The sequence below is a fragment of the Apostichopus japonicus genome, chromosome 23 (genome assembly GCF_037975245.1).
Source record: "Apostichopus japonicus isolate 1M-3 chromosome 23, ASM3797524v1, whole genome shotgun sequence".
Lineage (NCBI taxonomy): Eukaryota > Metazoa > Echinodermata > Holothuroidea > Aspidochirotida > Stichopodidae > Apostichopus > Apostichopus japonicus.
Window position 1 is genome coordinate 13,294,874 of NC_092583.1, and position 27,987 is coordinate 13,322,860.

Sequence of the window (27,987 nt, forward strand, 5' to 3'; positions counted from 1 at the left end):
ATTACCAAATGATCGTTTGGTCACTTCGGTAATCATCTTTGTTATCTTAATTGTCAGTCGATTTTCTGGAGGGTAACTTTACTGGTTTTGATTGGCCTAAGTCGTTGCTGGGCAACTGATGGTGGTGACTGGCGACAAATCGCTTGGAAAAGCCATTATACTACGAAATAACGACCTTCATTAGAGCTTCATATTGTATACCATTTAGATCAGTAATAGGTCTATCATTCTTTTGTCTTAGATGTTTCATTTTTATAGATATAACTTACATAACTAAAGTTGTTATAAATTTACAGTAAGACCCAACTATTTCAGAAGGTTCATTATCAATTTTTTGGTTGTCTGTGGGAAGAGGCAGGCTAAGGTGTGTGTGTGGGGGGGGGGGGTAGGAAGTCGGCTAAAGTGTGAACACACAATACTACATGATCTTCAACCACTATTGTTTGGCTTTGAAATTTAAAACATTAAGGCCTATAATACAGTATTAGAACTACTTAGAAATACAAATTATAAGACATGCTAAGCGATTTCACTAGATCACTTTATGAAACACACTATGCTTCACAACAATACTGACTTCACTATATAACTCAGTTTGAAGTTGAGGGGTAACCAATCATATGTGGGGGACAAAATGTTTCATCAAAATGAAGCAATGTTTATTCCTGTCCGGTGTACGTCAAATACAGCTTTTATAGAAGCAGCAATTACATCCTATGCGCATTATTTATCTCCTATCTCCGCATTTTCCTGATTTACGAAGGGATACAGGGAGAGGTCAGGGGGGGGGGGGGCGGGGGAGAAGGAACCAACCTTGCGCAAACTTAAAATTAACGCTATGGCAACCGCGGCAGTGAAAATCGGTTAAATGAGGGTTTTCGGTTTCAGTACCGGGTATTCGATTACCATATCAAGTTAACTAATCTTTTATTGTTTGCATAAGCAACCGGGACACTTGTACACAATATTGTAAGACGAGTAAATCTTTGTTTACAAGTGCCAAATGTAAATACTAAGTACAACCGAGCAAACGATACACTGAGTTGTTTGTAGTATAGAGATCAAACCTGTCTTGATAGGATAGTTCTACTGCTCGGAATAAGCAGAGGCGTCATCATCACTTACTGTTTCCAGTTTGACTAACATAAATGATATATTTCATTCATTTATAACCTGAAATAGTAGCACGCAATTATTAGCGAAATTGACGATAATGTGAATATTCATGAAGATGATAGCCTGGTGGCCTTAGGCATCGTATACGCGTGCATGCCTATACAGTATAGTAAGCTATACAAGTTGGCAGATTAACAACACGAAAATATATGAAGTGTGAACAGAAGGAGTACTAACAATGGAATTAAACAACCCGATTACCGAATTGCTGGATTATAATATTGGAAAGCATTTGTTTTTAGAGCATATTTCACTATTGTTTGGTCTGTTTGTCAATTATGACAACTTCCTTGAGGTTGCTACTTCGTAAACTGCTCCAAGCAGCTAGAGGGATCACCGTGCCAACTCATCCTGCTTTACCACATATATCTTTTGATTTATATTAAATTAAACGAATCCATTCTAATTTTTTTCGACACGGATAGCTGTTAAACTAAATTTTCGCTATTTTTGGACATACGTATATTTACGTCTGAATTGTGCAAATGTTTGGCTGGCATTTGAATTCTGTGCATAAACGTGCGACCTCGATAATTAACGATATATGATATCATACTTATAGGATGCATGCTGTGTTTGTTACTCTGAGATATGCCTGACCATAGAATTACGAAAATGAACTGATTTAAAAAAGAAAATCATTATGTTTTTATTGGCGAGCTCATTTTAATATCTCTCCCTTACACTTATATGGGTATTTTTGAAAGGAGGGCAATCTTTTTACAAGCAATGTGATTCAATTATTGATAATGGAGGAAGAAGATGACAATTTGTCGCCTCTATTAGCGGCGGCTAAACTCGGCGAGGTCGCCACCTTTAAATCGTTACTTCAAGATGGTGCTGATGTTTTGGAAGCAGATAAGGTAGTGTATTGTTTCTGCTTGTGTGTGTTTTCTCTTTAATAAAGGACATGAAAGCTTGTCAAGAAATGAGAAAATTTCAGAGCGTGTGGTGCGAAGGAAGTCTTTTTCCTTGGAACGCGCAATAAGGGGAAACAAAACTCATGTTAAATATGTATATAGGGCCTATAACATTTCAAAGTCAGTGATTTATAGCACAATATGATAATCGAATAAACACGAAGAAAATTGTGGCTTCTCAGTGGCTCACATGGAATGGTTCTGCCGAGCGGCCCGAATATACTGCACCACCCAGTTGTCCACCCCCCCCCCACCCCGCGCCTCATGGTCACCACAACCCAATGCACATGTATTACCGTGGTTTATAAGTGTATGACTTTTATTAATAACGCTCGTTATGAAAAAGTTTTCTCGAATAGGCCTAACCCTGAATTAAAACGTATGGGCCTTTACAGGAAACCACTAAAATTAACACTGACGACCAGAGCCGTATACTATACACGGGTCTGCTGACGAATGATGGGTGTTCAGCGCCATAGTTATTTTCTCATATCGTGAAAGCTTTCAATTTGATCAAAATAATTGCAATAAAGAGGATTATATATGCAACGTGGCAGAATGTGGCAGAATTCAGATTGTGCAGTTTTTCGTTTTTAAACTAAATCACACTTTTCACCCTTGTATAGCCATGGCAAGAATATGGGGACAAAGCTCACGTTGGAAATTGTCCACCACGGCCTTTGGTCAGTTTTACGATGTTAACACAAACCAATTTAAGAAACCACTGATTACGTTTCTTGTATCCTTACGGACGGTATCCAAAGCAATGGACGCCGTTTGTTGTGGTTACGAGTGTAACTAATACTCTTCTGTTTGAACTAATTATGCGACAAATATCGCAGTATAATTCTTATGTGACAATGAAAGGTCAAGGCGTCCAAGTGACCCAAAGGATTATATTTAACACAATATAGTGCACGTGATTACAAAAACGGTCGTGTTTGGATGATTCCTTTGACCAAACCAGATTGATATGTCTTTCCTGATTAAGTTTGTCTTCATATCAGAATATGGACAATGGAAATTCTGATTGGGAAGTTATAAACTAAGGAATTGGGCAAAGGAATGTAGGCTAGAACGAAATTCGAACCGGTGGCTCGACCCCAAGGTCATCGGTTTGAATCCCGTTGTAGCTAATTATTTTTTTACTCTTTCCCAAACCATTTTATGTAGCGTATTCATGCATGTATGTCTACGTAATTCTTAACTCTATGGCTGTTATGTATTCTAGAAGGCCCGTATCAGAAAAAACACATACCTCGCCACTCTGACACTGTTAGCCACGCTGAATTGGATGTGCGTCACGTGTCCAATTACTCCAAAAGAGAATAAATCCAAAAGAAAGCCATGATAGATGTTTCACACGTTTATTACATATCATGCATTTATAATTAAGAAGCGTTCGCTCAAGTTGAATTTCACGAAAACCGTAGTCTATGTATGCAGTTCAATATGCCCCGTTTAGACACAGCCTCTCTTAATGGGGTACGATGTCATGTCAGTGTTATGTCTATCATTACAGTATCACGATGCCCTTTAATACCTGATCTTGATTATCTATCCCCAACCACTGCCCATCATTCAGCCGGTGCCTGATTTATCGTACAAATTACTCTGCAGAACTAAACCACGTCAAACATTCGCAAGCACAATAGGAGGTATTTGTATAATTAACATAGAATACAATGGCGTTCAGACTGTCTGGAAAACTTGTAGTGAGTTCGCTCAGTATTCTAGCATAATTAAATTGTTCAAACAAAGAACCTAGTACTCGGACTCATCAGTATTTGAGTACTCGAAAAGTACTCCATAGGCCTACTCCAGTAGTATTTAAGTAGCGCATTCACATTTACATTCAACTGTTATTTTATTTGCCTTCACTGATCAAGGCGGAGCAATAATCAACTTCAGGTACTCGAAAAGTACTCATACCCGGGTCCTAGGATACTAAAATGCTGTACTCGGATATTGGTACTCGGCACTCGGATCCTTAAAAGCAGTACTCGGAGTTGGCTATCTGGTACTCGTAAAAACCCTCAAGTATTCGATCGGTACTTGGATAAAAGAACTTGACTTCAACTTTCGGCACTCGTACTAAGGGGAATGCTATACCGGTACTTGTTATCTCGTTCTGTTACTGAACTGCTCCTTGAATGGAGCGATGTTGTCTGTGAGGGTGGATGAGGGAGGGAGGGAGAAAGGGTAATTGATGCAACTATTCTATAGATAATGCCAATGCAACGAATGTCCACAGGGTGTCAGCCATCCACTAAACCATTTGATGTCTTTTTTTTTTTGCCTTACGGCAATCTTGTAACCTGTGACTATATGTATTAATCATCAACAGAATAACCGAACTGTTCTTCACTGGGCCACTCAAGCGGACAGCATATCCACCATTTTGGCAGGATTGTCGAAAGGACTCTCATGGCACGTGAACACCAAATCAAAGGTAAACTTTTATATGGGAACATAATGTACCCAATAGTTCAATATTCACTGTTCAATAGAATTATACACTTTTGCATAGACTCTTAAACAACATTAAATCGATCATCACCTTCTCAAATGGATGGGGTGGTAGTCCTATTCTCCGTATATTATTTTTTGCAATGACCCCTAGCCCTGGCAAACTTACTACTTCGCCAACCCTGAGAAAGGTCGCACTTAACCATTGTCGTTCACATTTTCCATTGCTCCACGTTTCTCCCTCAGAGGGAATCTCTAACACCGTTACACGAGGCTTGCTTGGTCGGCCACAAACGCATAACGCATCTGCTGCTTGCACTCGGCGCAGACATCACTGCGAAGACACAGGTAACGTTTTAAGTAAAGGAAGTTGATCTAGGAGCTATAGGTCGTTCCATGGTAAATCGGAATATTAAAAGTGGTCAGAATTGGCTGGAATCTGTAGCATGCACGGGAAGTGAAAAGTAGCAAGGAAGTTGCGTAAAGGGAGGAGGGAAGGGGGGGGGGGGGAAGGTGAGAATACAAGGCCGAAGAAGGTTGTAGAAGATGGAAAGTCAGTAGAAGCTGGGAGGGTGAATGGGGGTTACGAATATGAACAAGAATGTGCAAGGTGAATAAGGAAGTGGAAGGGGCAAGGGGTGTAGAAGGATATGACATCAATCACAGAGAATGATAATCTTCTCCAGCATATGTTTTCGTTCATAGAGAATGTAGCACCATTATTATCTAAGAAAAGTGATCCTTTTTTTTTGACAGGATGGGTATACCCCTTTACTGTGTGCGGCGGGAAACGGTCACGTGGAGGTTGCTAAAGTACTCATTGGTGCGGGATGTGACGGAAACGAGCTTATTTCTGTAAGTATAATGTACATATTAAAATCACGCCCTCTACTCTATACCTGCCAGGATAATGTACATATTAAAATCACGCCCTCTAACTTATACCTGCCAGTATAATGTACATATTAAAATCACGCCCTCAAAACTATACCTGCCAGTATAATGTACATATTAAAATTATGCCCTCTAACCTATACCTGCCAGTATAATATACATATTAAAATTATGCCCTCAAAACTATACCTGCCAGTATAATGTACATATTAAAATGTATGCCCTTTATCCTATACGTGCCAGTCTTGTTTCAAACCAAAGCAAGTTGAATTCAGTATGCACCTATTCTTAGTATCAGATATTGAAATGACCCCCCGGTAAGATCGATTGCATAGGTATATAACTCAGAAAGCGTTTTCAAGTTAGCCAGGACTATTCGTTAAATTTATCGACACCCTGATTCCATCCTACCACCACACCCCCACCCCAACTTTTAAGTCTTCTTCTTGCATTTTACTTGCTACGGTACCTTATGACTGCATTGTTTTCTCACTTTCTGATATAAGCCGATAGGTATCAACGCCTTGCACATTGCCGCATGGACAGGACAAGCCCATGTGGTCAAAACTCTGCTCGAAATGGGAGTAGAAGTAGAAACTCCTAGCAAAGTAAGTTTTTATTCCGCCAACGACTGCTTGGGTTAAGGAACGTTATTGTGACGTAATCAATTTCACAAAGACTGTTTCACTGGGAGGGGAAGGGTGGAGAAGGAGAAGGGTAGGGTAGAGAGGGGGTAGGTGGAGGAGGGGAAGGTGGGTTACATTATACATGGAAAGAGTAGTTAGGATAGGAGATAATTTTCTTCAACAAGTGCAAATTGGAAAATAAAAGTCGGATACGGCTTTTCCGATATTGTTTGCGTGATCTTGTGCCTGTTGATGTGTGGACGAGAGGTAGCCTACACGTATAACTCGAAATGCAATTTATACAGACCTAGTCAATAATCAGTTTATTAGCGTATTAAATTTATAACTATATTTAGATAGGATTGCTCTAGGTTGAGGGGTGGGTTGGGGAGGGGCGCACATGTTGTAAAGGAGGGGCAACCGAATTTCGTCACGCAGTATCCCGTGCTACATTATTTGTTGTTTTGAATGAATCCAGGGGCAAATGTTACTTTTTCATTGGACGAATGAGGCGCTACGTCACCACTATAATAACAATTTTAATTAAACTGGAACATTTACAAATCTGGAATTAAAAGTTGATAGAGAACATCTCTTCCGGTGCTATCCCTCATTACAGATGCAGAAAACTGCCATAGAATTCGCGATTGAGCAGGGCCACACGGAGGTGATGGAGGAGATCAGGAACCATCGGAAAAAAGTAAGTAGCAAACGTAACTTGTAGAAAAAAAGTACAAATACAGATATTTGTGGGTTTAAGTGGAGTGGGGTTTTTGTTGTTGTAATTCTCTATGTATGTCATGGGAGGGGGTGGGTGTGATGTAGAAGACCATGGTTATGGGAGGGGTGCAGAAGACCAGGGTCATGAAAGGGGGGGGGGTGCAGACGTGTTTAAAAGTGGGGAATAGTTGTCTGTAATAAGAACGTCCTCAGCTGGACAGATACAACCGTCAACCAGGAACTCTAGCCTATCACTGATCCAAAAGTTTTTTTTTTTCGTTTTTTATCGAGATTTGAAGCGCAAATGGCCTACCATAAGATATGCTGCAGAAAACAATATTTAGACTTATCCATGTTACTTATTTTCCATTGCTTTTCGTTTGATTTTCAGTTGGATAAAGGAATTCATGACAAGAGTTTCTTCCAAAAGAAAATAATGCAAGTCGGTGACAAAATTCGAGGATACTACGAAGAAACATTAAAACAAGAGGTGGAATATTTTGAAGAGCAGATGGAGGAACAGAGCCTCAAGGAAGAAAATACAATTGCTCTGCTAAAGGGAGAGATTGAAAGGCTTAAAAGGGGAGAGGGACCATCCAAGGCACCTTTTCGAAGAAAGGCAGCAACCATAACTGAACCACCAACTTCGAACATAACAAACGGGAAGAAATACTCGAATTTTAAAAGGAAAATTGTTTTCCCTGGTTTGGCGAAATTTGTACCCCTGGACAAAGTCAGCGAGTCTGACAGGGAGACTGACCCTGATAGTGACCTCGAAGAGGGCACGGACACGCCTTCATCCGGTACGTCATCAGTAGAGACTACTGTATCCTCACCAACGGTGACTGATACGTCACCGGTTACTCGTCGGGTATCGCGCCCGAGAACCGTAAGACAGAAGAGTATGGTAGATTTAGTATCCGAAATGGAGCAAAAAGAGCACTCGATGACTAACTTGAGGAAACCGGAAGGTAGCGAAGATTCTGTGAATTTACATTCTAGTTTGAAATCTCCCCATAGAGATACATCTGCAAAGGACGCTTCTAGCACCTCCCCCAGAAGGGTCACGTTTTCTTCCAGTGTTATGCCAGAACCACCGCCGTATAAACCGTTACAAAAGGTCGAGGAGTCGTCTGACATGTTGTCCCCTTTGTCATCAGATCCCCCCAGACGACGTCGGAAAAGTTTCGCCGAGTTCTTCCGTCCGTCAGCTCCAGCGACAGAAAAGGAAGATGGAACGCCAATGAGACGAAAGAGTGTCGCTAGTAGGATGCAATCACAACCAACTGCTCCGCCAAAACCAAAACCAACAAGAAATTCTTTTTCTGTCCTTCACTTTCCCCTCCCTGGGATTCAGACCAGATCACCACCGCAGGGGGGTGGGCAGTTCCCTCCTCGTTCATCGACACCTACTTAAGAATATTTTAAGAGTGTCAAAGCTCAAAGGAAGGTACTGATCAGTGGCATTTTTCTTCATTTTTTGGGGGAGGGGGGGAGGGGAGGGGGAATGGGCAGTTCCCTCCTCTTTCATCGACATCTACTTAAGAATATTTGAAGAGTGTCAAAGCTCAAAGGAAGGTACTGACCATTGGCATTCTTTTTTTTCATTTCTTTTTTTTTTGGGGGGGGGGGGGGCGAGGGGAAGAGGAAGTATACAAGCAGATACCGATACCAAAAGAACAGTGCATAAGAAAACATCAGTGACAAGTAAGGTATTCCCGCGTGTGTAAATTTTCCCACAATGTACATTGTTTATGAGTAAAATTACGTTTTGCAGCTAAATTTTACTGCTAAAAACTAATTTACATGAGATCCTCTATCCTGAATCTGCTTATTAAGAAAGGTGTTTCCCAAGTGTACCAGTCTCATTTTACAGAACCAAATGTTCTCATTGCAGTTTATTAAATGATGGATTGTAGATCTGTCCCGGTGAAACAAAAGCAAAGACGTACCCACCATCAAAATTAGAAAGAAGCAAAGCTCAGTGTTGTTGGTTAATAAAGAAATTGGGCGGGAAATAACGCATCCATCTTTCTATCAAGGGTGCATATGCTTACTACTAGCTATCATGCATTCCGTCACAGGGTGTTGTCAACTTTTGTGATATTCTGCCCCCCCCCCCCCGGCACCCCCACATCTTTCCCGTAAAATGCTAAATACTACAAGAGAAACTGAATTTAAAAAAAAAAGGGAGGAGCCTAATGGAAGTTACCGTTAAAGCCCGGTCACACTACAGCGATATTTTATCGGAATACGGTCCGATTTTAGGCCGAAGAGTGAGGTTTGTGGTAGTGAATGTAATGAATGCAGTGGAATATTCAAATACCATCTACTCCAAATCTGAGGGGTTCTGGAACAGACTACGTTCTGAAGTGACGTCACATCGAAAAACGATAAAAATCGGAAGAGAAATCGGATAGCTATCCAATAAAAGGAAACAGAGTCAATATCAAAAGTTAGGAGAGGGCTATTCCACATCGGAATGGCTCAACAGATAGCAAATCAGGTCCTTTATCACTGTGGCTTGAAGACCCGAACGAAAAACTGGCTGTTTCGATTCCTCCGGGAAAATCGGATAGTATTCCGATAAAAAATCGGTATAGTGTGACCGGGCCTTAAAGCTACTTTGTGAGGGTGCTAGTGCTTCTTTGTCACGCATATGCTAGTTTTTGCATTTATCGTTTTGAAGATGAACCATGTTTTTCGCATTCCATGATATTTGTTAGATGTAGTGAAATAAGATTATATTGAAGGTTTTACAGTGCTGTCAAAAAACAATCATACATCAGCACAAATGTTGCTTTTTTTTTGTGTTTTCCTTGAAAATACATTTGATATTTCCGAACATGAAATTTTACTTCAAAAAAGAGCTTTATATGAAACAGCTACACACAGCATGTCTTACTTTGAAATTGACTCACATGGAAGGGACAAATGCAAATGTGCCCATTAGAATGCCGTCCTTGTAATTTCTAAGACTCTCTCTTTTCCTATTATAATGAACTAATTTCATTTACATTCCACTGTAACTGTAAATATCAGATAAGTTATAAACTCAAAATCAATACAGAAATAAGAATAAATACAGCTTGTTGTAGTATAAATTATTTACACGCTTTATTTACAAACGAAAAACCAACTTTGAATTCATTAAACGTGAAAAAGCAGCTCATTATTTGGGCATCATCTCAAAAAGACATTCTCCAATAAAATGGCAATGTAGTTGGCCTTTTAGTTATTGACTATGCCATACATTTGTTCACTAATTCAAAAGTTATGATATGCCACTCACATACTCACTCCAAAATTATGATATATGCCATCAAACGTGTGGTGATATCTCACCTATTCAAGCTACATAATGCTTACAGTAAGTGAAAATGTCATTTGGATATGTGACATCTAACTTCTGGAGAGTGGTGATAGGACATCTGGTGATGTGACATCACACTTCTTGGAGAGTGGTGATAGGACATCTGGTGATGTGACATCACACTTCTGGAGAGTGGTGATAGGACATCTGGTGATGTGACATCACACTTCTGGAGAGTGGTGATAGGACATCTGGTCATGTGACATCACACTTCTGGAGAGTGGTGATAGGACATCTGGTCATGTGACATCACACTTCTGGAGAGTGGTGATAGGACATCTGGTCATGTGACATCACACTTCTTGGAGAGTGGTGATAGGACATCTGGTCATGTGACATCACACTTCTGGAGAGTGGTGATAGGACATCTGGTCATGTGACATCACACTTCTGGAGAGTGGTGATAGGACATCTGGTGATGTGACATCACACTTTTGAAGAGTGGTGATAGGACATCTGGTCATGTGACATCACACTTCTGGAGAGTGGTGATAGGAGATCTGGTCATGTGACATCACACTTCTTGGAGAGTGGTGATAGGACATCTGGTCATGTGACATCACACTTCTTGGAGAGTGGTGATAGGACATCTGGTCATGTGACATCACACTTCTGGAAAGTGGTGATAGGACATCTGGTCATGTGACATCACACTTCTGGAGAGTGGTGATAGGACATCTGGTGATGTGACATCACACTTCTGGAGAGTGGTGATAGGACATCTGGTCATGTGACATCACACTTCTTGGAGAGTGGTGATAGGACATCTGGTCATGTGACATCACACTTCTGGAGAGTGGTGATAGGACATCTGGTCATGTGACATCACACTTCTGAAGAGTGGTGATAGGACATCTGGTCATGTGACATCACACTTCTGGAGAGTGGTGATAGGAGATCTGGTCATGTGACATCACACTTCTTGGAGAGTGGTGATAGGACATCTGGTCATGTGACATCAAGCTCTGGAAGACTGGACTGGTGATACGTCATTTATTCATGTGATATCTCACTCTTGCATTGGTCATGTGACATCCAACTTCTAAAGACTGGTGGCAAGGCATCTGGTCATGTGACATCCTACTTCTGGAGAGAGGTGATAGGACATCTGGTCATGTGACATCCTACTTCTGGAGAGAGGTGATAGGACATCTGGTCATGTGACATCACACCTCTGGAGAGTGGTGATAGGACATCTGGTCATGTGACATCACACTTTTGAAGAGTGGTGATAGGACATCTGGTCATGTGACATCACACTTCTGAAGAGTGGTGATAGGACATCTGGTCATGTGACATCACACTTCTGGAGAGTGGTGATAGGAGATCTGGTCATGTGACATCACACTTCTTGGAGAGTGGTGATAGGACATCTGGTCATGTGACATCAAGCTCTGGAAGACTGGACTGGTGATACGTCATTTATTCATGTGATATCTCACTCTTGCATTGGTCATGTGACATCCAACTTCTAAAGACTGGTGGCAAGGCATCTGGTCATGTGACATCCTACTTCTGGAGAGAGGTGATAGGACATCTGGTCATGTGACATCCTACTTCTGGAGAGAGGTGATAGGACATCTGGTCATGTGACATCACACCTCTGGAGAGTGGTGATAGGACATCTGGTCATGTGACATCACACTTTTGAAGAGTGGTGATAGGACATCTGGTCATGTGACATCAAGCTCTGGAAGACTGGACTGGTGATACGTCATTTATTCATGTGATATCTCACTCTTGCATTGGTCATGTGGACACCAAAGATTGGTCATGTCTCTGTAAAACTTGAAATCTTAGGCAATTCATGAATCAGGTTTTCCTAATCAAGGTACGTTGCAACAGCGCTTGGTCAGCTGGTAACAGAGAAGGCTCCCACCGCCAATAACAAGTTCCGCCTTGTGAAGTGAAGATGATGTATGGTCGTGTTTTTGGTTGGATAGGAGCCTAACAGAAGTTGCATAGAGTCATTCCTGTTGATGAAATAAACCAGAGTGGTTAATACCATCCGAGTTTGCCATAATGAGCCGTTCAAGTAGATTGTTTGGAAATATTTACAGGATTTGTACCAAGGAGGGGCATTCAAACAATCATATATACATTACCAAACATGTATGCGCATGACTAGATCGTGGACACAAACTATATCGCTTCCATCTTGTGGCAAGATGGCAGATTAAAGTACCCACTGTGATATGGATGGATATTGTAGAGGTAGTAAATGGGGGGGGGGTGGGAAAGGGAGTTGATCTACATTTAAGGTGGTCTAGTGATTGTGTTGAGATATTACGTTATTGCCAATATAAGTCGATATGAGCTTTTGCTCCCAATAATGTTTGCCAAAACCAGCCGTAACAATATTGCTTTACTTGAGCTGACAAGTAAGAGCACAGAACAAAACAACTTGCAAATGAAAGTTCAGAAACTTTTAGAACTTACTGTTGCACTTGGTGGGCAGTGTTAAAGTCTTCAGATTCTGCCTCTGCAAATATTTTCTTGACATCCCAGAGTTTCACAACGTTGTCGAGACCACCTAGAGTCGAGAATATAACTGTGTCGGTTAGTTCAATGACTCAACAAACGGTTGTCAAACGTTCCTGATTTGCAGAGGAACAAATATGATCAAGCCTGTCAAATTCTTTTCACAAATGTTCAATGTTCAAATATGTGCAGCTAATTTCAAAAGATTGGATCTCCTTCATTCCATATTTGACGTAAACGTGTACCCATGATACATCACATCCAAATCAAGCAACAAATTTCAGGACTCAAACCTGTATTTAGTCATCCATTAAAACTTGGTACTAATTAGACCAAGCCATGGAACCTACAACACATAAGTGGCCACCCCTGGATCGATACGCAAGAGATTTATGTCTTCGATACCATTCGGATCCTCCTAATTAGCGATCTATATTTAACCCATTGATCCGAAACAAGGAAAAACAGTGTCCCACAAATATCACAAAACTTAGAAGATTATGCTTAACTGCATCACTGTGGGTGATATATTGGTATGAGGAGAGGTAGCTTTGTTTTTAGCCTAGTATGGTGCCCACCCTAGCAAATTATGAGAATGAAGTTTTAGAAAATCTAGCAAGAAAATCAAAGCATTTTTATTCCCCTTCGTGATGGTTTTAACTGCCATCCTTGAGTTGGGCGCACGCTGTCCCAAAGGACTGTGGCCCGACTCCACTCCACCGTCGTGACCCTGTTTTTGATAGTCATTAAACACTTGAAGTCTTACAAGTGGTCCCTGCAAACCTAACCACTGGTGAAAGCACACAGAGACTGTCCTAAGGTAACAACACATGCTTGTTTAGGTCACATGGAAAAACAATATTTCCATATATTTGGTTAGATCTGTTAAAAACGCTGTGCAGTTTAAGTCTCAAACTTTGGCACAAATGCTAGATTTTGATTGTCCCCACATTGAAGCTGGTAAGACTGAACTGGCCAGTGTCCATCAGTGTAATCTTAAACACATGGAACTATCCACAATTTCACACATAACAGCAATAGGGCAGAGTGGAGCAGGCATTCAACATAACAGAGCAAATCTGTACCTACCAGAGGCGAGGACGTTTCCATCTCTGCAAAAGCTCAGCGAATAGATGGATTCCGTATGGCCTTTCAACTCTGCGATCAGGTTGCTATGACGAAGGCCCCAGAGCATGACTGAGCAGTCCTCACTCACAGAGGCCAAAAAATGGCCATTTGGAGAAAAGAGGACCTTGTGGATTGGACCCTAGAAAAACATAAGAAACCAATAGACTTTATGATATATCTCAAGCTTTGGTCATTATAAGAAATTAACTTTCCGTAGAAAAAAAAAACCTGTAGCCAAGTATGGGATATGAACCTATGTAACTGCTAAATATGAAATGATAGCTATCCTAAAGTCTAAAATGACTGTAACCAAGGGAACATGAACCATCCCGACTGACTGTGCTGGATGGAACGTGAACCGACCTAAGGGTGACATATGGACTGTCAAACCATCCTCATTGTCTAGTATGAAGTTTGAACCATTCTAACTGCTATGAATGTAAAAAGGGATGAATAATATTCAAAACGCAAATTAATAGCTCACCTTATGACCTGTCATGACCCGAACACACTTTCCGTTAAGAATGTCCCAGACTTTGATCATGCGGTCACAGGATCCCGTGGCAACGTAGTTGCTGTTTGGATGGAAGCACACACACTGAAAAGACAGAAGAAAAATGTGAATAGGCAATCCTGTTTGATTCCAACTACTCATATTATTTCACTGCATCCTGTCTTCTGGACCTATGACGTCCTCAGCTGAAATAAACACTTCGCTAGAACACCAAACAGTCCTGGAAGCTTCCAATCATCAGTGAAAACTCTGACATCATAAATTCCAAAATTTTTGCATTTTTTCCAACCAACAAAAAAATAATTTGGTGCAAGTTTTTGATGTAAGAATGTCTCGTCACTCCTCTGGCAGGAGAAGAAGTTTTGAGTGTCTGACTCAAAAGGAGCTTTAGAAATGACCTTTGGCCTCCTCAAATTCTTGCATCCCCTGGAATGCTAACTACCTCAGAATCCTATGTCCTCCCAAGATCATCCAAGATCACAAAAAGGCTTAAAGATAAGAACCATTTTATACCTTGTGAGCTACTGCTTCTACTTACATTAGTATCTGAGTAGTGTCCAGCAAATAGTCTGATTGGCTGGTGACTCTCTGTGGTCCAGAGACGGGCAGTTCTGTCTTTCCCACAGGAGACAAAATAGTGACCAAACGGACTAGAAATGTAGACAAAAAGAAATTTAAAGAAGCAAATAGTAAAAGGTACAAACTGAAAAACTAACCTCATGTGATCAACAGTGAATAGTATAGACATCTTACTGGGATTTGGACATGCAGAAGAATTGGAGACCATATTACTATTGGAGAGTTGGAACCTTGAAGGCATTTTGAATTCTGGATGTTTCATAAGAAAATAGCAAACTTTCTTTGCAAACGCCAAGAGGATCACAGCTTTGGAATATGTATCGCCATCAAGGTGTACCTCTCACCTCGTTGGGAAGTAAACCATGTCATATTCTGCTATACTGGGATATCGAATATCTTATTAAGAGATCTGTTTGGTCATACCCATAAATTTTGAAAGATCCCAATTAGCTAGCTATTTATTCTTGTAATCAATTTATATTTTGTTGTTGCTTCATTTGCAAACCTTTCTGAGTGTATGCCTCATTTTATCCTTCCTGCGGAGATTGTGGTCAATTAAAGCAATCTCCATAACGTTTGAAGGTATTTTATATAATTAGGTATTATACCACAGGATTGTGGATAGATTCAAATGAAAATAATCTTGACAATGTTTGAAGGTATTCTATATAATTAGGTATTATACCACAGGATTGTGGATAGATTCAAATGAAAATAATCTCGACAATGTTTGAAGGTATTCTATATAATTAGGTATTATACCACAGGATTGTGGATAGATTCAAATGAAAATAATCTTGACAATGTTTGAAGGTATTCTATATAATTAGGTATTATACCACAGGATTGTGGATAGATTCAAATGAAAATAATCTTGACAATGTTTGAAGGTATTCTATATAATTAGGTATTATACCACAGGATTGTGGATAGATTCAAATGAATATACAGCTTCAACCATTACACACATCATAACCATGTCCACCATTACGATAATGAGTCCAGGGTAACGATTACGATATAACACACAAGAAACATCAAGACTGTCCAATAATTTAGCCAAAAGCAATCACACAAACTGGTCAGTGGACTTCCGTCTGAAAGTTTGTTTTCTTAGAAATTTTGGCAGTCATTCTGTTTAGAGGGGTGGGGAGGGGGGGGGGGGATGTTTACACTGAGGGTTTGTTGTCATACTAAACTTGATCTGATTTGTTTGCTTGACTTAGCTTAGCTTAGTCACCTAGCTGGGAATAAGCTTGCCGAGATACTTTTTATATTGTTGCAACTTGTATTTATCCACTGGTGAGTTTTCACCGTGCATTATCCATAGGGTTAATGCACGGTCAGTTGATGACAACGGGCCAATCAGATTCAAGAATGAAGAATGAAGAAAATGTCCAATAACTACCCAAAAGCAACGTCCCAAACTGGAAAGTTGTGACCTTTGTAGCAGACCAAGGTGGAAAAGGTGAAGAGATTCCACAACCTCACTGAAAAAAGAACGTAAACAAATTTGTCAAAATTTATCAATTTCTAATCACAATTATACATTGTAAACTATGAGAAATCCACTCCCCACGTGGTAATGAAATGAAAATGAACTAACAAGTACAGAGGTAGTTCCCTGATTTTAACCTTGGCACCATTCTGCAGCCCCCCCTCCCCCCAAAAAATTGAAAAGCTAACTTTACCTGTTCCATCTCCAGATGCAGAGAGCAGTAAATTTCTGTCTGGACTAAAACTGGTTGCGTAAACAGGACCGCTGTGACCAACAAGTACCTTACAGTCTGTAGAACTCCTATCAAAAAATTAAATGTATAGAAATAAAAAAAATGCACATTCCCTCCATCTCCCTAAGTAGCGTGGAAATTTTGAGACTTTTGCAAACTTGTAGTCTGACTCTTGTTACGACTTTCCTGTCCAATATCTCATCTATCTCCTTCTGGTTGATTAACTGGGCCTATGAGTAAATTCCTTATCAAACACTGTCTAAGCAGTGCTTGCTGTATAACCCACAAGCCTGTAACTTAACCCCCCCCCCCACTCTTAATGATGAGGGGAGAGATAAACTGAAATTTATTGGACCAACTTCATTACTGAGAGGTTACTCCAGCTGCCCCTACTACAGACACAACAACAAGAAATGATTGGCAATATGCAAAAAAAAACAGTTTTAGAGGTATAATCTATCTAGGGCCGTTGACTCACGTTGGCCGAAATTTAATCGGCAGAAAAAGGGGTATTATCAGAGCTATTGGACGAGACATTTATATCCAGAGATATACAGAACGAAAGACACATTAAATCATTCGCACATTGAGAGATGAATCACTTCAGTAACGAGAACAAACAATTGAAGGATAAAAGTAAAATCAATTCATGAAATAAACTCATAACGACCCACTTTGATAACGACAATATTTATAGTTGGTTTTTAATTGCAGTGACACATTGAAGATTTATTTACACATTACAAATTCTACCTTTCAATAGCTTGGCTAACAGTAGGCACTTGAAATCCAATACCATGTTTTTTGATCATGCATGACCTTTGACCTGAACCTGACATCATAAGTTGACGTACCTTTCATCCATGATTCTTTCCATGACATCCTCTGCTTCTTTTTCCAACTCTTGCAATATTTCTGCTGGTTTGATACTCCGAAGCTTCTTCGGGGTCAGGGTCCAGAGGCGAATGTTAGAATCGGCAAACCCAGCAGCCAGCAGACTGGAATCGTCGCTGATTTCTACCGATATTAGTCTACAAAATACAAACACATCAATATCTTGCATCACATACTGACGTACGGTTGCCCTTTGACCTTATGATTATGCAAATTAGCAATTTTTATGTTTTCCTTTACTGATTTCTAAGAAGAGTAATGTCGCTGCAAACAGATTCCCCCCCCCCACCCCAAAGTAACATCCTGTTAAACCGCAACTTTATATTAAAAAATATCAGTTCTGGAAATGATAGAAGGCTACTTTTGAAATGCCTAAAACAAGTTACTGAGTAGGTAGTTATATTGATACAAATTTATCATTTCTAGCAAGCTTGTTCGTAATAATACTTGATCAAACCTGTCGATTCTTTAGACTCCTCAAAACCTTGGAATAGTGAATATAATTTCATGATTGCCAACACAATGAAAATTTAGTAACCAACTTTGAAAGATCATATTAGACAGCCTTTCCAAATGCCCAATTTTACATTAGAAAAGTTTTGCGGTTTTTCTTTCTGGACTATGAAAAATTCAAAACATTATAGTTTCCTTTGATGGACATTCCTAACAGTGTAATAAGAGCAATGACTTATTAGAATTCCAGCAAAAGGCAAAACTCTATCATAAAGCAAATATCAAAGTTTATATGTTGCATATACACAAACACACATTTTGTCGTAAGATATATATCACCTTAAAAATTGTTACATGATCCCCCTGTGGGCCTAATAAGAATTTACTGTTGGTATTGCTTTAATAATACTAAAAAAAATACAAAATAAATTGGAAAGACTGTACTTGCTGCCAAAACAATCCCAAATTTACGATATTAATCAAACGATTATATGAAAGGAGAGTATGCAAGTAAAAGCTATGTTCTATATGTCATCATGAACACTCTGGTGTCCATAATGGCATTTGGTTTATGAGTGGCTTTAACAACAACAAAGAACTCACCCTTGCGTAGCATTCAGTAGCGTGTAGAAACAAACAGATGGTAACAGATCAGGACTTAGATGCACCCTTTTGGACAATTCTCGAAAACTTAATAATTTCTCCAACTTATCCACGTCCCTCCTGTAAAAACATGAGAATAAGTTTGACTGATGCAGAGAGATGATGAATGGACACTTGTTTCGAACATATCAAAAGTTGAATACTTGAAACTTCTCTTAAAGTAGCTTATGCTTCCTGGTGCATAATTCTGTAAATTGTTGGTAGGATTTCGATAAATTCTATTACTATGCAGTTTGCTAGCTTGACAGATGAAGTTTTAAATGTCAAAATACGCTGCAAATTTTCCAAAATAATTTCGCATGAGACTGATCATACAGGAAAAAGTGTCTGTTGGTTTGGGGGGCGGGGGGGGGAGGGGGGAGAGGAACCACAGGCGTAGAGAGAACTTACATTTCAGGTAAAGGTATCCTGTTTTGTGCTGGAGCATTTGGATCCGGTTTGCTCTTCTTTACATCTAATCTCTTAGCTTTCTTTTTCTGTTATGTATATTAAAAAAAAAAGGAATGTTAAGAGACTTCTCTTGCTGTTGTATAATAATGAAAACAAAGAAAGTTTTAGAAACAACCTCTGACAATTCTAAGAGCAACAACTTCGGTTCAACTGATCAGAAAACTGATGAATTCACCTTAGGTTTATCCTCCCCATCCACACCTTCTTCTTCGTCATCCAATAAGAGGTTGATATCGGGCTCCTTTAACAACCCAAACGACATTTTACTCTTGTTGGCTGTAAGAATATAAAGAGTTCATTAATTTTGCATCACAAAATATTGCTTTTATAATGTTATAATTTTTTATTTTCAAATCACTTCACGTGGCTTACCTACCTTATGAAGTTACGATCAAGACATTTACACAATAAGCATGACAAATTAGACAGACACACATTCATTTTCTCTTTCATACATAAACCATTTATCAAAGATATATCATTTACAAAAACCTCAACTCTGCTATGTTGTAGACCATTCAAAACCACTGTCAACAATGCAGGTTGCATTTCCATAACACACTTTTAAGTTTTTGACAAACAATGCTTTGGAACATCTGGGGTGGAGCAAATTAAAAATTTACCTTTCCTCTTGGCTTCGCCACACATCCCACCAGAAGCTGCATCAATCTGCTCTTTACTACGTGGCATTCCGTCAAACACTGACGAAAGGAAAGCATTAAAAGGTAGATTGATGGATGGAATTATTGATCTGAAATACTACAACAGGGCATTCTATAGAGCACCACTAAGAGAAATAATAAAAGGCTAAATATTTACATTATAATTATTGATAAATCAAACAACTCCCAATAGATACACGATGAAGTCTATCAAAACAAATACAAAACAAAACAAGACTAAAAAAAAAAATGATTTAAAAAGGGAGAGAAGAAACTTTTAAGGATGAAAAGGTTGATCAATCAAAAGCAGGATGCTAAGGGGGTTGCAGCATTCTGCAGCCAAGCTGCATAGGAGGCAGTCTCTTTGACATGGTGCCATTTGTGGGGCATTCCATCAAACTACTAACAAAAGGAGCTGTCAACACGGGTAGACAGTTTGGATGGAATAGTTTGATCAACCGTAAACTACCTTGACATGGAATTCCATCAAACAGGAAGAAAGAGGAAATGTCTCAAGGGTAGACTGTTTGGATGGATTTGTTGATCAACTGTTAATTTCTTTTAACAAGGCTCACAAGAGGACACAATACAAAGGGGTGGCTTTATCTATGGTTGGAACGGTTCATCATTCACAAAACTTGAAGTGCCCCCCCCCCCCAAAAAAAAAAAACCCAAACATGATTGAGTATGGGATTAAAATCTGAATTGTTGATCTTACCATCGATGTACAAGTGTTCTTGCAGAATATTTAGGATCACATTGTTTGACTTTTCCTGTAATTGCCGTTTCAAGGATTGGTACGAGTCTCTTGACAGTCTCAATACGTATTTGCTTGATCTGTCGGATAATGTGCATCGAATCAATACGAAGATATACCTGTTAGTGTTAACATCATGTTTGATATAGACATAACGAATGAAAAAAACGTTTTTGTTGATCTAAGGGTGCGGTACTACCAAATGCCATCACCATTGCTTACCTGAAGGATGTGAAGGAATTCAAAATAAATGAAATAAATTATTTTTTCAGCTGAACTTTCAAGGGCTTCTATATATTCTGTGGAGAAGTTATAGTCGTGTTATTATAAAGGGGAAACAAACCAAACCATGCATCTCTAGCTTATGTCTCTTTTATGACGGTGATCTTTTGTGACGAAGAACAACTCCCGCAAACAGCTAAGAAAAATCTTGCTCCGATTGGTAGCTTAAAAGTTGTCTCTGGGAGATGTCATTTTGTAAATCTGTGATGTCACAGTGCCACTAGGATTTTACTAGCTCTTCGTTTTTCTGTTCATATTTTCAAGATAAAATGTTTAACAGTGTTGACATTGAAATCAACGTCATCATTAGGTCATGTTATGAGCCTCAATAGTTTAGATTCAGCTTTTGCAACACCCATCCCCATAACAGAAAATAAACATTGGAATATCTTAAGCGGAAAAAAATATTTTTTTTAGCACATGTGGCTGGATGATGTCATGTTTAGACTTGATCAAGTCTTCAGCCTTGTGCGTGAAGGAACATTCAGCGTGAAGGAACATTCAATCATTCAATCTTCCAAAATGGAATGAGATATTTCCTAGCTGTTTGGAGAAAATGTTTCATGACAGTTATCTCTATCACATAGACCAATAATGATGGTTGGGTATTTGTCTCCATTAAGCTGTTTATAGTAAATTTACTATTGGAGAGGAATCTAGCAACTTTATTTTATGTACCAGTTGTCTACAACAATTGATAAAATGGACAATTTATTCTCATAAAGTAGTCATTTTGAGTCATTCAGTTGGTCCTATTATCCAGAGTCTTACTTCACGGATAAGAAGTATTTTTTCTTCCAAAAAAAAAAAAAAGAAGAAAAAAATGGCCACAGTTTGACAATCTCCTCTTCATACAACCATTGCAAATTATAAGGATATAAATTGTCTTCCAATTTCTTTATTTTAACTGTTTGACTTTTGACTGGACCCATAAAGTTATCCTTCCTTTTAACGTTATAAATTCCAATAAAGGAGAAACCTCCCCTCTCCCCCCCCCCCTCTCCACCCCATTCTACATATTAGCAAGTCCAGTACATTGTTATCTGGTTCTGTCTATCTGTGACAAAAGATTACATGCATGTTCTCATGATTAACTGTGAAGTTCACAATGACATCACTGGAGAGTGTTTTATCCAATCAGAGTACAGTACTCATATCTTATGAAAAAGAAGGATTCCCTTCAACAAAACTATATATTACATGGTGTTAAATTGATCTTGAGGTTCATCAAAGTTCAATCTCTGAAATGAACTAGAGACAATCATCTGTGAACTTCAAAGAAGCTGTAAAATAATGAATAAAGTTTGGCTCAGTCATGTCTGTGACTAGATAAACACATCCTTAGTAAATCTCACTGCCATAAAATATGTGAATTGGGTAAATATTATTGAAAAAGGGTTTACACATTGAAAGAAGCAGTGCTTCATGAACGTGTAAAAAGTCTATTTACTTCCACAAAACCACATTTATGAGTGTTTTTTAACAATCTTCTGGTTGATCAAAGTCCAATTCCTAAGATGAGAAAACAGACAACCATCGCCGTAGTTCAAAGAAGTTGTAAAATGATAAACAAACAGAACCGATATTGGCTTAACTCATCAAGGGTAATAAATAGGTAGTAAAGTTTGATATATGTGAGAGCAGTAATGATTTAGTCAATATGAATTGTTCAAAGTTTAATAGGACAAGTTTGCTTATCGCTAGTCTGTTAGCTCTTATGTGTGAAGTTTTTCCACGAAATACTATGACCCAATGCAAATAAATAACAACCTTAATGCCATGCTGTGGCAGCGCCCTTGTTTACTAAAACTCACCCACCAAAGGTTACCCGTTGTGTGATTTGAGCATTAGAGTTGTTAAAAGAAACAATGCCTTGAGGGTTAGGTAGTTTCAATCTAAATGCACTCTCCTCAATTGATTCAAGATCAATTCAAAATGTAGGTAGGGAGGGGGGGGGGGGAATACATTGAGAAAAGAACCTTTACAAGACTAAAACTAGAAGAACATAGGTCTAGCCAAATTTGCATCTAAAGTTTTGGGTTGAAGATTTTTTACTGTTTTAAATAATTAACCTTAAATTGCTAGCTGACTGCACCGCTACTAACGAGAGATATACTTCCACAATGTGTGTATGTAACAAAAATCTAGTCACTAGTCTGGGGTTGTATGGTTGTTTTAAACATATTCAACAGAGATTTATATCCAATTTCACAAGAATTTATGCCTTAAAAAATGTCTGTTTCCAATACAAAAAAAGAACAACTAAAAAAAAAACAGAAAAAAAACCAAGACAATACAATGACCATAAGCCTATTAAAAGCACTTTAATATACATTATACAGGATCTCTATAGGTCTAAACTAAATTAACATATAACACTCAGGGCTGAATAAGTTTATTGATTTCTTGATGTGGTTAATTACTAGCTGATTGTACAAGGTTTGTTTGGGCCCAATAGAACTTGTAGGACAAAAACAACAGATCTTGTGGCACATCTGCTACTGTGTTGTAAAGGTGCCTTAAATGTAAATTTAAATTGTACTTAAAAATGCACTTATATTTTATAAATTGTACTTAAAACTGCACTTAAATTTTACTTATATCTATTTTACCTGAGGTTCATGATCAGTTCACTGTGTCTCATGTGTTCTTTCTTCGTTACCGTAGCGAGCTGAACAAGATCGTCCTGATGGTAATCCTCCTGCTCATTCTGGAATGCTTGGAATAATTTTATGGCTGATGGCAACCACAGACACAAAAAACAAAAATAAAATAAAGATAAAAAAAATAAATACCCACAGTCAGGGAAAAATTTACTACGTTTCATAATCTATAGATAGTTGAGAAAGAATTAGAGAACCAGGAAAATGACAAAGAAATAGCAGGGGACATGATAATTTACAAATTTTCCAAGTCAAAATGGGAGGAATACAGTCATAATGCACCTATTGGTGACAATACACACAGTGTCAGAAGTCATCAAGAAAAGGACACTGCCAAGAAAAAAAGGCTTGAGCCTTGCCAGAATTATGACAGCATTCAGCGCAGTGACAAACTCTGTCCATTTTCTCCTCACGGAGAGGAACCCAGGGGTCACTGGTTCAAATCCTGTACTAGCCAAACAGATCTTTGCTCTTTCCCTTTATCTATAATTTCCCAGTCAGTTTTACTGTCATTCATCGACTTGTATATATTTCTTCCAAATGTGTCGTGTCACAGATGAGAGCCCGTAACTATTCTGAGAGACTTATCCCGATTTATTTCTCAAATATAAATGGGTAGAGAATGCAATGACTCTGATCCACCGTTTTGATAATAACAAGAAGTACTCACCTGCATGTTCGTGGCCGTTATATACCAACTCTAGGTACATGTGAACGTACACAGGGTACAAGAGTTGAGTCTGTTCCACCTGTAGAAACAAAGATAAGACACAACTTCAGGTAAAACTGTCAGATTTGAAAATAAGGAGGTGTGGGGGGGGGGGAGATGTGGGGATGTATGTGAAAAGACATAAACAATCATAATAGAAACAATAGCAGAATGTGGATGATGAGTTGAAGTTATCATGAATTATCCAAAGTAAAGAAGAGCCTACAGGACAAGCTTCATCAAAAACGTCTGACAACAATTTGATGTACTTAAGACAAGTTAAATATAAAACCTAAACACAGATATGCACTGATTGGAGGAAACTTTATTCAGGAGCATATCAATTATTTACTGTAAACCATCTCACTCTTTCAGCAATTGCAGGTACCTCTACAAGGACTACACATATGACATACTGCCTAAAACTTAGATTTTATGAAGGAAGTTGGCCAAAGGAAATTTTCTCTTTAGATGACCTTATGACCTCATTTACAATTATTCATGAGGTTCAGCTTACACAATATAAAAGTCCCAAATGCTGTGATAATGTAGCCTTTCCTTTCTCTCTTAAATTCCGTCAAACAAAGATACAACAGAGTGCTCACAATTCTTTGTCAGGCGTTATTCTACAGACCTTGGAACTACGAATAGGACTCAAATAGAATATCGATATTATTAACAAGAAGCCCATGCAAGACCTTGTTATCAGGGCCTCACATTGAACTATTCCATTATTAGTACAGGGTTCTGCTTTACATACCTTTCTTGAATCAAGAGCAGTTTCTATAATATGCTTTAAGCTTCTGTAATTGGCTTCATAAAGAGATGGGTCTCCCTCACTGAAAATAAACAAATCCATTATTAAACGCTGTTATATTGTCCATATAATGAGGAACACCTCCATCCTCTAGAGGAATCGTTTAATAATGCTCTGGGTACCAATTGTCCTCTCATGTAGTTATCTCATTGGAAGACTTTTCTTGCATGTTTTCACTCGACAGATTTTTTTTGTTTCACTTATGATTGGCTTTCAATATCTTGTAATGGCAATGTACAAAACAAATTGGAAACCTCAGAAATGTCTTTTCAAGATGCATTGAGTTTCAATGTCATTTTAATTAAATGTACACTACTTATAAGAGCAAAAAATACATTATTATAGCGACTTATTTTCAAGTTAAGCAACCAAGATGTTTTCAAACAAAACTGAAGGTGACTGCAACACACCTCTGATAAGCTGAGAGGACAGAAGAGACTTCCTGCTCAGACCGTGTGCTTGAGTGATTAGCCGATTCTCCGTCAACTTTAGCTTCTCTCTTCAACAACTCCTCTGTAGCCTACAAATAGAAAAGATATTGTACAAACATTATAATAGCTCAACAACTTTCAAAAGTAAGTAGGTGTAATAGTACCAAAATGCAGTGAAACAATTAGAAGTACACAATGAAGACACCAGATGAGAAGGGCTTCACTTATGGTTGATGCTTGGTGAATATACATATGCAGAGGGTGGTGAACGGTCCTAGGGAGGGTATTGTTGAGCTATAAAGGTAGTTCATAACTTCATATAATATTACAGTAGGTTAGGGTTCTTGTTGTAATGATGTTAAGTCACACACATTTGTTAATTACTTCAATGGAACAAGGGAACCAAAATACCAACTTCAGATTACACAATTTTAGTGACACTTACAACAAATAGCTCCCTTAAGCAGCATTGGGAAATATTATTTGATTGAAATATATTACGGTTTGAAATATTTTTTATGTTGTTCTCAAATAAAACTTCTATACCCACTGCAACTGAGCCACCACCACACAATGGAGACTCAGTGGACATTTGTCGTTTTCATGAAAACTCTGACATAACGTTGCATTGTTCAACTTCAAGGACTACAAACTATGTTCTATCATCACCATAACTGTGCCTCCACATTAGGATGGAGAGTTTCAGAATTTGATCAAATTTTCAGAAAATGCTAACAGAATAACAGATTATTCGTTTTGTTCCATGATAAGGATATTTATAACAAATGCAATCTGCATTTGCGAAGGTGACGTCAAGTTCACTACTGTTCAAGGTATATTTGAAATAATAATCATAAAAAAGGCTTAATAAAGGCTTATATAAGGGAAATATCCATCCTATTTTTTCTTTACCTAGTTAGGCTGCACGGTTACGGTATTAGTGTTATTGTTAGGCCACAGCAGTATAGTCAGTATTGCGAAGTTCAGAACACTGCGAAGTTCGGACAACCTTAAGAAATACACAATTTCACCATGAAAACCTACAGCAAGAGCAAATTTCACGAAAACTACAAAGCTAGAGTTTTTTCATCTCCAAAATTACCTGTGTGCAATCAAGTACTTACATATTTGTCAATAAAAGGAAGTTATAGTCTTGGGGTGTTTTAAGGCTTAGGTGTCCGAACTTCGCATTGTCCATGCTACTACTACTACTACTACTATAGTCAGTATTGCGAAGTTCGGCATACTGCGAAGTTCGGACACCCTAAGAAATACACGATTTCACCATGAAAACCTACAGGAAGAGCCAAATTTCACCAAAAAGTACGAAGCTACAGTTATTTTCTCTCAAAAATGACCCATGTGCAAGAAATTACTCACATATTTGTCAATAAAATGACGAAGATCTATGAAGTCTGTTATAATTACTAAAAGAGCAACTGCGCCACCAATTTTATAACCAGCGCCACACTGTGGGTTGCGTGTCCGAACTTCGCAATACTCTAGCAAAGAAATACCAGTTCCACAATCACGAAGAATCTTCTTGGAAAACAATGTGAAAACAGTTTGCAGGAAAGAAAGTTTGGCCGTGTATCGTACTATAACAAAATTCTCCCACCATATGAAGTATATTTTCAGGTGATTTATACCAGAAGATTTAGTTTTGGGGTGTTTTAAGTCTTAGGTGTCCGAACTTCGAAGTCACCATGCTACTACTAGTAGTAGTAGCATGGTGGGCTCATAATTGCTCATAAACGCACTTAAGGATATGATCAACGATGTCTTAATCCAAATCACTCAACTGTATGTGTTTTTCATGTGTAGTTCCTCAGAAATGTAATGATCTAAAAATATTTAAGGTTCTGTGCTTATGCACCATACAATTGAGCAGAATTTGACCACAACATGTCTTCCATGTCAAGTTCTTTCATGCCCCTAAAATGACACATTCGTCGATAAGCTGTAGTCCTTGGTAAACATCCATTGGCTTTGGATGCTGTTTGCTATGCTCTGAGCCTCTAAGCTCAGACAGGTCAGGTCCCAGAGAGTAGTGTTATCATATTGAGGTAATGTTGGTTAATTTTACTTTGGGGTACGATTTCCAATTGCCCCAAAAACGTGCAAAACTTGGAGGAGGAGGGTGTTAAAAGCTTAAAAAAAACACAATTTGGTAAGCAAATAGCTGACATGGATTCAAACTCATGAAATATGTAATTCTGTTTGACTGCAAAAAGTTAAGGTGGCCTGCTGTATCGTTGCTAGTAATATTTGAAGGTGCGTCAATTACAAGGGTGCGTCAATTATGAAGCCTTTACTATACCACTGCTAGGCACTAGGCCTAACTTAATGAGGCCTAATACAAATGTCAATGGGAAATAACGGTCAGAATACAGCAAGAATAAGAACAACGTACCCTCAGGTTGTTCTTTTTCAAAAATAGAAGAACAGCTGCTAATGTTTGTTTGTCCATCGCATTTGCAGAATTATCTTCGTCAGGTTCCTTCTTGATCTCGGCTTCAAGCTCCATGGTAGTCGCCATTTTTGATAGTACAGTACTTCTATTTGTAAAATGTAACTAAATAAAATGCAAGCAGAA

The 27,987-nt window shown here is 38.6% G+C and overlaps 2 protein-coding genes across 2 annotated transcripts; one reads left to right on the plus strand and one right to left on the minus strand.

Moving 5' to 3' along the window:
- The first annotated feature begins 1,038 nt into the window (after positions 1–1,038).
- LOC139965091 (uncharacterized) lies at positions 1,039–8,280 on the plus strand. The gene is made up of 7 exons (XM_071967312.1): positions 1,039–2,039; positions 4,444–4,548; positions 4,812–4,913; positions 5,322–5,420; positions 5,966–6,067; positions 6,705–6,785; positions 7,197–8,280. The coding sequence occupies exons 1-7, from the start codon at positions 1,926–1,928 to the stop codon at positions 8,220–8,222; spliced, it is 1,629 nt and encodes a 542-aa protein (XP_071823413.1). The 5' UTR covers positions 1,039–1,925; the 3' UTR covers positions 8,223–8,280.
- Positions 8,281–9,905: 1,625 nt separating this feature from the next.
- On the minus strand, positions 9,906–27,949 carry LOC139965099 (transcription initiation factor TFIID subunit 5-like). Its single transcript, XM_071967334.1, has 18 exons — positions 27,805–27,949; positions 25,371–25,480; positions 24,904–24,982; positions 24,105–24,183; positions 23,384–23,507; positions 20,451–20,569; positions 19,694–19,771; positions 19,246–19,346; positions 19,011–19,096; positions 18,561–18,680; positions 17,465–17,641; positions 16,572–16,678; positions 16,289–16,370; positions 14,840–14,951; positions 14,272–14,385; positions 13,749–13,926; positions 12,618–12,711; positions 9,906–12,151 (listed from the first exon to the last, which is right to left on the minus strand). Exons 1-18 carry the CDS (start codon positions 27,928–27,930, stop codon positions 12,031–12,033), a joined length of 2,007 nt encoding a protein of 668 aa, XP_071823435.1. The 5' UTR covers positions 27,931–27,949; the 3' UTR covers positions 9,906–12,030.
- Between the last annotated feature and the right edge of the window lie 38 nt (positions 27,950–27,987).